Here is a 15,951-nt window from a genome sequence, read left to right on the forward strand (position 1 = left end):
GAACAGCCTCTATAGCTTCTTTTTTCAGTAGCTCTTCTACTTCTTGAAGAAGAATGGTGAGGTGTTCCGGTGTTATGCGTCGGTTCCGTGGGGGTCTGTACTTCGGGGAACCGTTGAATTCGATGCAGTATCCGTGGGCTATGGTGGATAATACCCAGCGGTCTGACGATATTCCCTCCCATGCTGATAGGAACGATGTTAGCCGGCCCCCGACCGGTGATGCATGGGAGGGGACCCGAATCTTCGGGTCATTTGTTGGTATTGGGCGTGGAACCTTTGGGGCTGGAGCCGCGACCTCTCCCTTTGCCACGCCGTTGGCCTCTTTGACTGAACTGGGTGTTGTTACCCTGGTTAGAGGGCCAGTTAGTAGCAGAGTAAGATTGCTGTTGGTTTTGTTGCTGGCGTAGGCCACGAAAGGAGCGTCTATTGCCATAGCCGCGTCTGTTAGGGGGCCTAGAAATTTGGTCAAGAGTCTTGATGGTATCAAACTCTTTCTTCGCATGTTCTAGGGCCTCATCAACTGCTTTCCCAAACAGATGTGTTTGTTCTATGGGCTTATTTATCAGGGACGCTTGGGTTTCCGGCTTAAATCCTGAATTGCGTAGCCAGACATGGCGTTTGAGAAGTATTCCCTGAACCAAGGAACGGCCAGCCGTCTCTGCGGCATCTAAGGAGTTCTTTACGATGCCCTGGTTTACAAGAGTTCCCTCTGATATTATAGCTAACAGGCGTGAACGCAGGGGTTCTGGTGCGTCCTCTGCTTCGCTGCGCAGCTTGCTCCACTGTGCATCCGCGTAGCTAGCTAGTAGGGAATTGTTATTTGCAATCCTAGTTGAGAAGGCGGCGGAGGTCGTGATTCTCTTTCCAAGTGCATAGAGCTTCTTGCCCTCTTTGTCAGGTGGTGCCTCACTAGAGGATAGTGGTACCCCCGCTCTTTTTCTTGTATTAGTAACTACGAGGGAGTCCGGAATAGAATGTCCTCTGATGTACAAAGGGTCAGAGGATGAAGGGCTGAAGAGCTTTTCTATTCGAGGGTTGACCCCTCTTACTAAGGCAGGATTGGAAAGGGAAGGAGATATTCTTCTCTTTATAGAAGCCAGGAGCGGAATAGACTGGCTAACAGGGGCTTTTTCTTTAATAACTTTCTCTACAAAGTCTATGTCAGGAAGAGTTTCCCCTGTGTCTATCTCAAAATGCGCTGCTGCCTTGTGCAATAGTGCATTGAGTGAGGGTTGGTCATCTATGGGAGAGGTGTTCCCAATATGTGAATCCTTGAGAGGAGAAGGGTGAAAGACATCAGGGTCTGAGTGCACTCATGGGGATTGCCAAGGCTGCACTGATGGGGATTGCCAGGGCTGCGAGGTAGCTGTATCTTCTTCAAAAGCTCCTGCAGTAGTGTAAGGGTCTTCTTCGAACCCCTCTTCCTCATGTTCTTCCTCTCCACCCAAACACTCCTCATCTTCCTGGAGGTATTGCTCCTCTTCAGTGAGGTCATATACGTCTGTGGAAGGGGGAAACAGCCTAGGAATCTTGACCGTAGGGTCATCCTGGGGCCATTCTCTGTCTTTTGTGTGTGGGTGGGTCTTGGCTTCCCAAAAACCTTTCCATTTTCTCCATTCAAGAATGGAGTCTTTCAAGGGTCTCATGGGGTACCCCTGAATAGTCTAGAGGGGGGAAATCAGTGTTTTCAGCTTCAAAACGCTTAGAACGCTCCCACAACGTCAAGGAGAGGTTTCCGTCTCCCTCTGAAAAGCCCTCCGGTAGCTCAGAAGTGCCCTTAGATGAAGGGGGCTGTTCCTGGCTACTTTTGTGCTTTTTCGGCGCGGTATTCGACGTTTGTTTCGTCGTCCGCGTATGTTTGTCTTCGGAAACAATTCTCGCCAGGCTCTCGACAACGAGTTTGTCAGTCGAGGGCTCTGGTGTCGACGTTGCCTGCGTTGCGCGTTGTTCCTCGACGGCCGCTCTATGGAGCGTTACGTCGGATGATTTTGAGGTAGCGCCCGTGTTTGATGAAAGCCCAATCGCTGGTCGCGGCTGCGTTTGCGGGTGGGGCTTGAGACCTTTACGGTCTGAAGTAGATGCCGGAGTGCCCTGCGCCCCCTTCGGCGCTGATGGATCCTTCGTCCTCGACGAAGAAGAGCCGTGGGTTGTGTGTTTAGTCTTATGGGGTCTATGTGCGTCCTTGTCGCCGGGGTGTTCATCCCCATAAGCAGGGCGTGAGCCGAGCCCGTCGGGGCCGGGGACGGACGTCGAGGAGCGCGAGCGCTCCTTCTGGGGGTTAATGACTTCCGTGACGGACGTCGAGTTATCACCCTCCTCGTCACTTTCTGTAACAGCGGCGGCGGGTGAGGAAACTGACTTCGACATAGCGTAGTCCGCCCACCTCTTAACTTTCCGTTGTTTAAGAGTTCTTGGTTTCAAGAGCTTACAGGCCGCGCAGCTGTCCTCTTTATGATCGAGGGGCAAGCAACGATTACAGAGCTTGTGTTTATCCTTCCAAGTGTATTTGCCCCTACAACGTGGGCAAAACTTAAAAGGTGTCCTCTCCATAGCTGAGGCAATAATAACTGGTGATAACAACCCCAAGGGAAAGATAGGGGAGAAAGAAAGACATTCTCAAAGAGAAGATAAAAGTTCGAACCCCCACTCTCCCTACTGTATGTTGGCCGGCGAGGCCAGGCCACGTGTTCGGCAGCGCCGAAGGATCTCCTCCACCTCTTCCCCTCCGTCGAAAACTTGCTCGGCGGAGAAACAGCTTCACAGCTAACGTCGCGGGGAGGGATCTTTAACAATATAAGTATAATTAAGGACCGAGGTCCGTAGTAAGTATTAGCAATGTCTCTCTAGGAGCTCCGCGTAAGGCGACCAGAAGCTGGGCGGAAAAAAACAATCTGAGGGACCTCGACGCGTGAGGGATTGTGGGTACAACGCACGTCACTATAGGGATAGTGTTACAGACACGCCTTGTCGACGTCCCCTTTTCGACTACGAAAAACAAAATGCAATACTCCGCAGTGACCACTGGATGTCGGACCTATGCACAGCATGTGATTCTAAGCAGATTAACAAACATCAGAAATATATATATATGGGCCACAGTGGATTCCATGAGGTCATGCGCCACCAGCTTGGCCTCGGCCAGCCCCGCCTTAAAGCGTGATTGGCTCTGAGTAGGGAGTTCCGGGAGTCAGCAATTTCATGCCATAACCTTTAGTTGGCGGAAGCTAGCATGGCATCAGCTTTGGCCTGACGAAGATGCAAGGACGCGCTGGAATAGAGCTTCTTCCCGTACGCCTCCAAGATCTTCTCCTCCTTGCCTAGCAGCGCCACAGAGGAGGCGGCCAAGGACGACAGGCTTGGAGTAAAGTGATGCCGCAGCGATCACCGAGGAGTGTGGCTGAGGATGGGGCAACAGTGTTTCCCCCTCCATCTGCCTGTACTTGGCATCCAGGCGTTGATTGACCGGCTGGGCCGAGTGGGGCTTCAGCCAACCCTTCTTGGCCAGGGAGACTACATCGGTTTGCAGTGGAATCCCCATTTTGGCAGAGGGGCGTTGTGGGAGGACTTCAGCCAGAACCCCCTCTGGCGGCTGCTTGACCTCGGGTTGGCGTAGGCCCAGACACTCCGCCAGACCTGCAAGACGTTTGTGGAAGGCCTTGGCCGACGATGGCGTATCCGGATCCTCCTTCTCATCTGAAACTAGTGGATCAGGAGGATCATGTGGAGGAGGAGGAGTAGTTGGCGCCGGAGGCCAGGGTACAGGGACCGTGGCCGGAGGCTGGTACAGAGCTGCCTGAGGGAGCTGGCGACAGCGGCTGCGTCGGGGTCTGGGGCGCTGGAGGAGGCGCTTGTGGTGCTGCTAGCACTGCAACGAGGACTTACCTGATGGCGTCCTTGAGGATAACCCCCCATCCGAGGGGACTTCATGGGGCCGAGGAACCTCTTGAAGAACCCCCCCTTCAGTGGCCGAAGAGGTGGCAGGGGGTGCTGACGGGGTAGCTGGGAGTTGCTGGAGCCGCTGTGTCCCCTGGCCATATGGACGCAGTGGGAAGCTGCCCTGTGCAAAAGAGGGATATGCTGTAGGCCATGTACCTGGTTGTGGCCAGTCCAACTTTGACACTCGTTCTTTGCGGAATTCCTGGAATGGCGTCAGACGGTCATCTTGTTGAGCTGCCTGCCACGTGCCTGCGACCTGTTGCTCGGCCGCTGGGCACAGTCTCCTCCAAGACCCTTGTGTGTGGATCATGAGGCCTACCCTGCTCACCGGGCCTAGGCCCGGTAGGTGTGAGATCCTCGACTCGGGGGTTGGTAGAGCTGCGTTTAGGCGCCCCCTCAGATGTATTGCCGGTACTAGGGCATAGCCCCTCGGCCATATTGCCGGTACAAGGGCGGAGCTCCTCGGATGACAATCCGGTACAAGAACCTTCCGTTCCCTCACACTACCACCGGGAGGATCCAAGGATCCTTTGGCCCGAAGACCGGTAGATGCAGCAGCTTCGGTGCACGTGCTGGTATAAGGACCTGACCAGTCACTCCCGCGTAGGAGAGTCCCTGGGAAGGAGTCTCCTTTGTGGGGTGCGATGGAAAATATCGGCCCTACCTTGGGCTTGGCTCGATGTTTCACGAAGTTCTTGAGGTCCTCTTGAGGCGACTTCTGGAAGAGCTCCCTCCACCTTGCTAGTCTGTTGTTCAGCGCTTTCGAGGACAGCGAGCCACACGCTGTACAAGCTTGCCAACCGTGGTCTGGGCCAAGGCAAAGTAGGAAGAGGGCATGGGGATCTGAAGTTGGGAAGAGCCCGTTGCAGGATGGACACCTGCTGAACCCTGTGGAAGTTGAAATGCGTCGGGGAGGAGCGTGACGCCTGAGGACCGAATACCTGAATGATAAAAAGACAAAGAGAAGAAGTATCCGCACGTGGAATTACAAGGCCAAAGCCAAACCCAGGAGCGCTCGAGAATTCGGCCTGTTCCCGTCGACGCAGAAAAGGGGATTGAGGTGTGGCGCCGGAGGGTGGAGTCAGTGCAGCGCATGCTCCCTGGGCCGCACCCCTGCACGCCTCTAAATTTAAAGGTTTTTTCTGGTGAAAAAGGTTCCGTCTCCCGTCCCTTGGAAGGGACGCTCATGCAGTATGGAGGAAAGGGGACGGGACGTAAGAGTACGAGGACTGTATAGGTACGAAAAGGTTTCTTACACTCAATGAGTGTTTTTCTAATGGATATAATCTTCCTTTTGCATATTCTTTCTCTCATGAAGTAGCTTGAAGTACAGACTGGACAGTGCAAATCTTAATATACTCACAGTACTGCGTCAGTGAAGCTTTTTTGGGCTTTACTGGCGCAGGAAGTAATGTCCCGAATACATATATTCAGCAAACCACGTTTTTCTCAGTTTAACCCAATTTTCCCCACTTCACGGGGCACACAAACTATCGAACTATCAAAAAAGACCACCAATCTAGGCTGTGAACAATTAAACAAAAATTAACCCCATAGAGGAAGGGTGAGCTAAGATTACCCGTGGTAGAAAGACGGGATCCATCAGAAAGACCCTTACTGAAAGCAATTATGTTCGTCTAACAGATATTTTCACAAAATCTTACTCTCTCATATATATTACAGTAGTTGGAAAGAATTTGTGATTAACCACTGCCCTACAAAATGGTAATATCAACAGAACAAAATAGGCTTCTTCACAATCAATGTCCAAACATTACTGTTTGAACATCGATTGTGAAGAAGCCTACTTTGTTCTGTTGGTATGCATACAAGTCAATGGGGTGGACCGACAGTGGTCCAAGAGTGGAACACTTCTCTACAGTTAAAAAGTGTCAACCTGACCATTTGTGGAGTTTGCTCTGAATCCTTCTGAGACTCTCCGTTTGTGCCACTTCATAACATTATTTTTATACACATCACAATCGATCTTGCGTGTTTCCCTTCTTAGCATCTACAAATCAGATCAAGAGATGGCTGTCTACATAGTCCTTTCTAGAGATGGGGCATAAGAGCAGAGAGCCGCTCTCGGCAACTTGAATGAATGACTTGTGAAATGTGTGTGGGGGCGTGAGGGTGGCAGGGGGCGCAAGAGAGCCAGGGGACACAAGGGGGGGCCAAAGATAGCCAGGGGGGAAGCAGGGTGAGAGAAAGCCAGAGGCTGGGGGGGCCTGCGAGAGATCCGGGGCGGGGGAGGAAGGGTGTGAAACAGCCTGTGGGGGTGAGGGCTGCAGAGGGTGCGAGGCGGTGCAAGAGGAGCATGGGGTGCGAGTGAGGCGGGGGGAGAGCAAAAAAGAGATAGGGGGGAAGCACAAGAGAGCCAGAAGCCACGAGAGAGCCAGGGGGGTGCGAGAGTGCCAGGGGGGAATGAAGAGGGGGGCAGGGGGGAACAAAGAGGGGGGGTGTGGGTGAACGAGGGGGGATGTGAGGGGAGGGGGGTGTGGAGGAACGAGGGGGCAAGGGCTGCAAGAGAATCAGGGGCACGATAGGGGAAGGGTGGCCGAGTGGGCGCAAGATAGCGGGGCGCAAGAGGGGCAGGTGGTACAAAGAGGCAAGGGGCATGAGAGATAGGGTGGCGAGATAGCCAGGGTAGGAGGGCAGGGGGCACAAGGGAGCCAGGGTAGGGGAGCAGGGGGTGCGAGAGAGCCAGGGGGGCCAGGGGAAGAAAGAGAGCCAGGGGGGCACGAGGAGGGTGGGGGGGTGGAGGGGAAGTCAGGGGGAAACAAGGGGGTAGGGGGGACCGAGGGGGCTGGAAGGGGTGCAGGAGTAAGGGGGGGGCGCGAGGGGGCACGAGAGATAGGGGGACAAGAGAGCCAAGGTAGTGGACCGGGGGGAGGGCCAGGGTAGTGGGGCCAAGGGAAGCGAGAGAGCCAGGGTAATGGGGCCAAGGGAAGCGAGAGCGCCAGGTAGAGTGCAGGGGAAACGAGAGAGAGCCAGCAGGAGTGCAGGGGAAGGGAGAGAGAGCCAGCAGGAGTGCAGGGGAAGGGAGAGAGAGCCAGCAGGAGTGCAGGGGAAGGGAGAGAGAGCCAGCAGGAGTGCTGGGGAAGCGAGAGAGAGCCAGGGGGAGTGCTGGGGAAGCGAGAGAGAGCCAGGGGGAGTGCTGGGGAAGCGAGAGAGAGCCAGAGGGTCGGGGGAAGCGAGAGAGAGCGAGAGGGACAGAGGGGAATGAGGGGGGCCAAAGGGGGTGCAAGAGTCAGGGAGGCACGAGAGATAGGGGGACAAGAGAGCCAGGGGTGTGGGGCTGGGGGAAGCGAGAGAGCCAGGGGAGTGGGGTCGGGGGAAGCGAGAGAGCCAGGGGAGTGGGGCCAGGGGAAGCGAGAGAGAGCCAGGGGGAGTGCTGGGGAAGGGAGAGAGAGCCAGGGGGAGTGCTGGGGAAGGGAGAGAGAGCCAGGGGGAGTGCTGGGGAAGCGAGAGAGAGCCAGAGGGTCTGGGGGAAGCGAGAGAGCGCAAGAGGGACAGAGGGGAATGAGGGGGGCCGAAGGGGGTGCAAGAGTCAGGGAGACACGAGAGATAGGGGGACAAGAGAGCCAGGGGAGTGGGGCCGGGGGAAGCGAGAGAGCCAGGGGAGTGGGGCCGGGGGAAGCGAGAGAGCCAGGGGAGTGGGGCCCGGGGAAGCCAGGGAGCCCGGGCCGCCAGAGACCCCGGGAGCCCGGGCCGCCAGAGACCCCGGGAGCCCGGGCCGCCAGAGACCCCGGGAGGCTGAGGGAGCAACCGGACCGGGAGGCTGAGGGAGCAACCGGACCGGGAGGCTGAGGGAGCAACCGGACCGGGAGGCTGAGGGAGCAACCGGACCGGGAGGCTGAGGGAGCAACCGGACCGGGAGGCTGAGGGAGCAACCGGACCGGGAGGCTGAGGGAGCAACCGGACCGGGAGGCTGAGGGAGCAACCGGACCGGGAGGCTGAGGGAGCAACCGGACCGGGAGGCTGAGGGAGCAACCGGCCCGGGAGGCTGAGGGAGCAACCGGCCCGGGAGGCTGAGGGAGCAACCGGCCCGGGAGGCTGAGGGAGCAACCGGCCCGGGAGGCTGAGGGAGCAACCGGCCCGGGAGGCTGGGGGAGCAAGAGATCCAGGAGGCTGGGGAGCAAGAGATCCAGGAGGCTGGGGAGCAAGAGATCCAGGAGGCTGGGGAGCAAGAGATCCAGGAGGTTGGGGAGCAAGAGATCCAGGAGGTTGGGGAGCAAGAGATCCAGGAGGTTGGGGAGCAAGAGATCCAGGAGGTTGGGGAGCAAGACCCCCAAGGGTTTAGAACGTGCGTTATAAATGAACAGTAAAATAAATAACATTCAACACAAGTATTTAACATATGACCTGCTACGCAATATAGTCAATGTCTCAGTTTCTGGTCTGGGTGGACTTCCCTTCCCCAGATCTAAATAAGTGTTTTCTCCACAGGTCAAAGGACAAACAAGGGAATCCGGTTTAACACACAGTTCCAAGATAGTTCTTAAATTATTGTACTCAAATCCACAAAGTTCCACTACGTCACAAGCTCTCACTCCTGGAATAAGAACTATCCACATTTGTAGTGACAACTAGTTTGGTCAGGATGGTTCAGCACACTTTCAACTGTAGAAAGAACTTAAACTTTTCTTCAACCAACATCACAATTCTTCCCCAAATATAACAACTCAATGTGTTGTTCTCCAATAGTATCACTCTTCAGCACTTGCACCTTCTACTGCCTGGCGTACCCTTTAACCAGGTTTATTCTTGGACAATCACTTCTTGCCCTACGGGTATACTCACCTGCCAGTCTACTTCATCAACAAATATAGAAAAATGCTACAATGGTGTCTTTAATTTTAGAACAACAACAGCTTGAATAGTCTTCTTTGGTACTGAAATGTTAGCAGCTTTCAGGGAATAAAACACTCACGTTGATCCACATTAGGACTTTTCTGCAAACAATGGTCATCTCCCTCTGGATAGCATATTCCAGAAGGGCAGCCTGCTTTCTGTCTTCCGTTCCCTTCTCATAGTGGTCAGGATAAAGTATTTTCCTGCTTTTGCCTTGGCAATGTGAATTTAAAATCGGGTATAATTTTCCCAAAACAAACAATTAATTTTACAACCTTTGGGATTCTTAATTTTTCACTCTGGCCTCTGGCAATAGTTGTTATGTTTCAATTGCCCAGGCTCTACTGTTCATCGGCTTGGGGAATGCTTGCACACCTCAGCTCTTAAGGCGGTTCCGCCCACTGCGTTGTTGGGAATTCCAAAAACTCACAAAATGAATATCAGAAGTTACTTTGTTTAACTGAGCACCACTTACATTCCTTACTGTTAGTTTGGTATACAATAGTAATGCTGCTTTCATTCACACGCGAATAACTCGGCACAGGCGAACAGCATCTGAGCACTCTGCAGCCACTCGCAAGTGGTGGACTCACCGGGTACGATGCTTTTCGCTCAGTGCTCACTGGCCTCGAGCAGCATCATCTCTTCTCAACCTGGCGAATGTGTCCTTTTGCTCACTGCTGGCATGCCAACTTGAAGCTTCCTGCACTTTTGGGAGTCTCTGGTATGTCCCAGCCACCTGACACCTTTTGGTGTTCTCTGCTATGGCGGCTTTCTGCTATGCACACTTGGCACAACGTGCTTTCTACGGTGAAGCGTTTCTCTTTTCCGCTTTCTGCAGCGTGACCTCTGCACAGGGGATAACGAGAGGCACAGACCCTCTCGTGACCCACAGTGGTCCTGGTGTCTTCTTGCTCCTTCCGGCCCGCCTTTAGCTGCAACCAACTGCACAGCATACACTTCTTCTTCTGCTTCTCTGACTTTCCCAGCTTCTCTGGCTTCCCCAGCTTCCCCTACAGCCTGCACTTATCTCAGGAGGATAGTTCAGGGGCAAAGTGCTTGCCTTTGAAGCAAGACGGCAGGGAGCAGCACAGGTTTGATCCCGGGTCTGCGCTTAGAAACCTCTGGGTATTAAGCATGTTATAAATAACCTATCATATCATATCACCTGAGTGGGCCAATTAAGCTTCTAAGTCTCCCTCATGTGTGGGTCATCTAAGCTTATAAGCTGACCACTATAGTTTTATTCCTCTGCATCTCTCTTCCAGAAGGGAGTTCTGGTACTTGAAGTCCCAAATAACAAAATTTGTTTTCTTAACTTTTTCAACCTGACAATAAGCCATGAAAAGAGTAGGGCTTTGGGGAAAGTAGAACAGGGGTATCTCGCTGTCTTGATGACCTGTTTCCTCCCCCAATGTGATCCTCCCGCAGAACACCACCCCCAGGATCAGAAGCAGGAAGTGTCTGCCTTAGCCTGGCCACATGAGGAAGGGTCCCAGGTCGGAGTTTTGGGGAGAATCATTACTGAATGATCACAGTATACACCGACCTCTGAACTTTTATAATATTTGTAGGAATCTATTTTTATTAGTATTCTGGTCCCAATTCTTTAGTGCAGCATGGTGATTTTCGCCAGTTTTGGATAAATAATGTATGTATTTAAATAAACAGCAATGACTGATATATTTCAAATTGAACTTGGTTAGGTTCTCTTAGGTGGAAGATGTATTCATGTTATGACATTTTGTACTACTTTACAAAGATTGTAACCCTCTTAGCTATTTCTATTAGCGTCGTCTCGATTGTTGCGTCTGCCCCTACATCTCCTCTACTAATGTAAGCACCATCCAATGGATTGTCCACTTAGCCATATGTGCTTGTGTGCAGAGTTTTTTTGTCAAATCCTTATGCAGATTAAAATAAATTAAAAAATACATACAAATACAAAAGGTATCAATATTACCGAGTACACAACTGTACAAGCAGCCTTGCAGCAATGAATGACCGGCCCGTTAGAACAACTTTTGGTACGGACCTCAAAAACTGTCAGATTGACTACATTCTGGCCAACATCAAATCCTTGAAACATTTACAGGATTTCAGAGTGTTGAAAAGACTTGAATGTAACCATAATCCGGTTGTATTTATACCCCTAGAGTCATTGTTCGGTTTGTGGGGGGTCATTAATGACCAGTGTGTGGTCCCGATTGAGATCAAGGGTGAAGTCAAACATGCCATCAAGTGGTGTTCAGCCGCTTTGGAGCCTAAACTTCTGCCATTTATGCAAGCATTGTCCCGTTACCTGAGGCTTTTAGCGAGAGTGAGGAAAAGGATGTTAAGCATATGCTATCAGTCCACGAAGCACTGGTAAAAATATTGGGAGATTGTGTGAGCAGGACTCGGACCGCTGCCAGGGTGAAGGCAGTGAGTAAAAACCCATGGTATGACAGCGAATTCTGTGTTGCAAAGAAGGTATTGGTTGAGCATGCTAAAGGAGTATGGGGTGGGGGTGCACTGGCTTTGGCTGCGGATAGAGACGTATAGCGTAAATTTTGGAAGCTGAATAAGGATGGCTACTCCGACCAGTTATGTCATAGCCTCCTTCGGACTTCCATTAACCGAGACTTCAGGGGGGTTCTGGCTATGCGTAGGGGCAGGTAAAAGTAGGGACCAACATTTAATTTTGGATGCTATTCCAGAGGCTGCCTGGTTCACCTATTTTTTAAATCTTTATAAAGATGATAACCGGGCCCCATGTGCGATTGACGATACCATTTTGGCAGCGACCTTGCTCCTTTGGTGCTTTCCACTAAAGACGTGGAAGTGGCACTTTTGTCACAGAAATTGGGGAAAGTGCCTGCTCCTGATATGGTCCCTATTGATTGGTACAGGCAGGAAGTGGCTATATGAACTCCTTATTTGTTGACATTTTTTAATGCTTTACTAGCTGCAAATACAGACCCACATTCATGGACCTGAGCAGTACTTGTCCCCATATTCAAGAAGGGAGATAGGGGATCTCCTTCCAACAACTGACCCATCTGCCTTTTTGATGCAGGGGGGCAAGTTGTTTGCAAAGGCAGTACTGGGTCATTTGGATGCCTGGACTCTGGAAGTGGGGGGCCTTGAATCAACTTCAGACCGGGTTCCAGCACAACGTCAGCACAATTGATGAGGCTCTGAGGTTATACCTGATCCTGGATAAGTTTGTCATGATAAGGAGCATGAAAGTCTAAGCCATATGTGTTGACCTCAAAGCTGCCTTTGACAATGTTGCTGATGGTGAGATTGTGGCATACCGTCTGGTATTCTGCGAGCCATCCAATCTTTATATACAAATAATGAGGCAGTAATTAGATATGCATTGGACGGCCAAACAACGGGAAACATAAACATTGATGTGGTAGTGAGGCAAGGATGTGTCCCTGCCCCCAGTTTGTTCTGCTTGTTTATTAATGGGGTTACTGATTCGCTGCTGGCCAAGTCAACTGATGCACCATCTCCGGCGAATGATAAAATCCCTATTCTACTGTTTGCAGATGATGACGTCTTGCTTTCCCTTAACCCCCCCTCACCCCACAACTATTTTTGAAAACTTCTGATAGACAAATGGTTTGACTATAAAGCTAAAACATAACTCAGTCACTGGTGTTTACTAAAAGTAGGGCCACGAGTAAACCACGTCTCATTACAAACCTCAGAGATGGTCCAATTGAGCAGCTCACTCAGCACGATTATTTAGATGTTAGAATGACGGCCAATTGCGCTCCGAGTGACCACGTAAATAGGACAGCACTTAATTTGACAAGGTACTGTGGGGCTGTGTTGAGATTTATTCAGGAACATGGAACAGGCCCGGTTACCACTAACCAGCAGATTTTTATAAGAGCCAAACTAGACAGGCGGCCCTAAATGGGGCTGACCTCTGGGGCATGTGTAATATCAGCATGTTGCAGGTGGTTGAACATACATTTTTAAAAACTATTCTGGGTACCTGCCTGTAAACTGTCCTAATTCCCCCGTTTAATGGGACTTGGTTTTATCTGCGGTGTCCAGATAGTGTTCTTATGGGTTAGTTTATGGACCAGTTGCAACTTGGACAACTACAGAAAAGCAGTTAAACATGTCTTATCTCAGCCTGGAAGCTTAAACTTACCTTGGTTAGTGGCAATAAGAAACAAGCTCTATTCCATGGGGTGGGAAAATTACTGGCTCTGCCCTGATTCAATCCCGAAAAACCTTTGACACAACTAAAAAAGGCGTATGAGATAAGATCAGTGAGTGAAATTGGTGTGAAATTAGCAAACTCAACTTGCTTAACTTCATATGCATCATGGAAGCCAAAGCCGGTCTTTGAATGCTATTTAGACACATTCTGGCCGAAACGTATGAGAATTCTAAAAAACAAAGCTGCATTTTGGCATTTTGCTTTTAGCCAGTCTGGGGCATAAATGGAGCCCAAGCAACTCAGCACAGTGCACTTTTTCTTCCTTTGTCCGGAATATCTTTATATCAGAAATAAATACCCGATTCCTTTTTTTAGACAATTTTGCACAAGACGACTAATTGAGGCTTTCCATTTGTGCCTGGCAGGAGGGGACGGGGAAGAGGTGGGGAGTGAGTTAGCGACCCACTGAATGGGGAATTATGTATACCAGGCATGGAGGAAGAGATGAAAGCATATCAGCGGTTTGACGACTGATGTTTGAGTCGTGGATAATGAATTGCTTACACTCTAAACTTAAGCATGTATCCTATTATTACTTATTTTATTCATTGTGGACTGTTTCATGTGATGAATTTTGTATGTAACTCTTATGAACTGTCGGAATTAAATAAAGTTATATCAAATGTAAGGAAAAATACATACAAATACAAAAAGGTATCAATCTTACCTGAGTACACAACTGTACAAGCAGCTTTGCAGCACTGGGGGTATTCGACGCCAAACAACCTACAGCTGTACTCAGGTATGCCAAACAAGATATGGGTTTGCTAGTCTTGCTATGTATGCCGCGCAAACGGTCTGTGGCACTGGAAACTGCTGAAGGGCTTGTCGAGAGCCCAGCTCTTCCTGCCGCAGCCAGGCACATCAAACGAACCAGAGTTCTTATATCCGTTAAACCAAGGGACTCAAGACCAGCCGCTAAACTACAACTGGATCCACTGTCAAAAAATAGAAAGGCAAAAAAGTATTGCTAGTCAAAATATGTATTCAGACAAACATTGTACATGCATTATTGCAATGAATTTGGCATTTAATAGTGGCACCAAAACATGCTACAAATAACTAGAACTAGAAGTAGCAAATAGATAAATAAAGAGCATGATTTCCAATAAACATTCCTGTTATAGGTGCACGGTAGTATGTCCACATTTAAAAAAAAGTATGCATCACATAGCAATTATGTTGCTGGATGGTGAGCAAAATGAACATGAGCTTGGACTAGGATAAAGTAAGACTAGATAACGAAAGAATGTGAAAGTGCATTAACCATCCAGTAGGACCTTTTGCATTGTTCAAATTGCTAGGAAACCATTTGATGTCTATTGGCAAACTCTATACACATTTTTATAAATATACATATTATAAAAACACGCACAAATACTTGTGTTAATTGGATGTTAAGGTTGCAGCGTAAAACAACAGGTCCGCACTAACTCATCATTAATTGTCCTTTAAGCAACCAAAACTCTGCAACCGCTATGCACTGCTCATGGCATCACACATTGGGCTCATTGATATTTTTTGATATAGAAACAGGTTTTACAGTCCATTTGGGCTTCCTAATATGCTGGACCTGAAATGAAAAGTGAGCATAGTCAGTCTTCAGAATGTCCCAGGCACCCTGGTCATCCGCCAGGCACCACCCCCGGTTGTGGCCATGCACAGTTTTCATTTTGCACGTAGCAAAACCCCACTATACACGCCCCATTGTTCCGACAAGCCTCCTCAAGGGGCCATGTCCAGTTTACTCACAGCTTAGCATTTGGCCATGCCCCAGTGACAATAGAATATCTCCAAGTTACAACTAGGTCCAGGGACATTGTCAGAAGGATGGAGACCAATCTGTGGGTTTAAGCCTGGTCCGAGACCTGGCACAAGCCCGTGGACCCAGCTCAAACCCACAAGCCGGATCTGTGGTTCATGCAACAAAAAAAACATCAACTTTTCTCTTTGTCCACACAGATTTTTGGAATATTGCACTCACACAAAAGAGGGACGTGACACCAGAGTAATGGAGCATACGTCTTCTTTAGTCAAACTCTGACAGGAACTGCCGCTCCTCCCTTTTCTTGTTCCCTCTTCCCGCCAGAAACCCAGTCTCTCCCTTAAAGGTGCACAGACCTCTACAGTACCCTGGTCTGTCTAGTGCTTGGCAGCTCTCTGCTGCTTCTAGCTCTGCTGCGCTGCTCCACCACTCTCATGTAGTGAGTCGGGGATTTGTGGGGTAGGTGGTCTTCCATTCGACCCTGGAATATGGAGGCCTAGTCCATTTTCATTTTGGTAAGCAGTCCACTTCTCCTGTTCCAGACTGGTTCTTGTGCACTGGGCCCAAAGTCTTTCTCTGCATGTCGCTGCTTACTGGAGCCCATTAGCGCCATCAGAGATCTGCAATGTCTGGTGCATGCTGGTCGATGTAGTTTCTTGGGAACCATCTGAAAGAGTAGAAAAAGAGACCTGGCCAGGACAGCGTCTGATTGGAATCGGGGAAGAGACAGGGGCACCAATGTACATATCAGGTTCCACGCATACAGGAGAGTCTGGGACGGGGTCCTTCCTCCCCCACACCACCTCTGGAGTAGATCTGGCTGTGATGTGGCCCTGGTGGAGTGCCTATCTGAAGCTTGAGAGGTGACATTGCCCCCTATTGACATGGTCAATCTCAAGTCCCGGGCACAGTGGGCTGATGACCAAATCATTGCACTATGACCTAAATGGGGTGGGACCCAAACATCACCAATCCTTGAGCCTGCACAGGTAACCAACTTTGGCAAATAAGCAATCACTTAAGCAAGAAGTGAAGATAATAACATGGGGTTGGTTCATAGCAGTGGTATAGGTGTTTGTAGATGAAGTGGCAGAGCAAAGGCAAAGTAGGAGGTGGAAGAAAGGATGCATGAGAAGGTAGAGACTTGAGAGGGAGAAGGGAAGGAGGA

General features: G+C 50.4%; 1 protein-coding gene across 10 annotated transcripts in view; it reads right to left on the reverse strand.

Annotated features, from left to right (window-relative positions):
- The window catches only part of HERC1 (HECT and RLD domain containing E3 ubiquitin protein ligase family member 1), a 3,379,312-nt gene that overhangs the window by 1,028,425 nt on the left and 2,334,936 nt on the right, over positions 1 to 15,951 (reverse strand). For all 10 annotated transcript variants that reach the window (XM_069624399.1, XM_069624403.1, XM_069624396.1 and 7 more), the window contains exon 49: positions 13,686 to 13,956. In XM_069624399.1, the coding sequence (XP_069480500.1) occupies positions 13,686 to 13,956 (271 nt within the window). The remainder of the gene's footprint in view (positions 1 to 13,685; positions 13,957 to 15,951) is intronic.

Source organism: Ambystoma mexicanum, chromosome 11 (assembly GCF_040938575.1).
Source record: "Ambystoma mexicanum isolate Mex_15411 chromosome 11, UKY_AmexF1_1, whole genome shotgun sequence".
Taxonomy (NCBI): Eukaryota; Metazoa; Chordata; class Amphibia; order Caudata; family Ambystomatidae; genus Ambystoma; species Ambystoma mexicanum.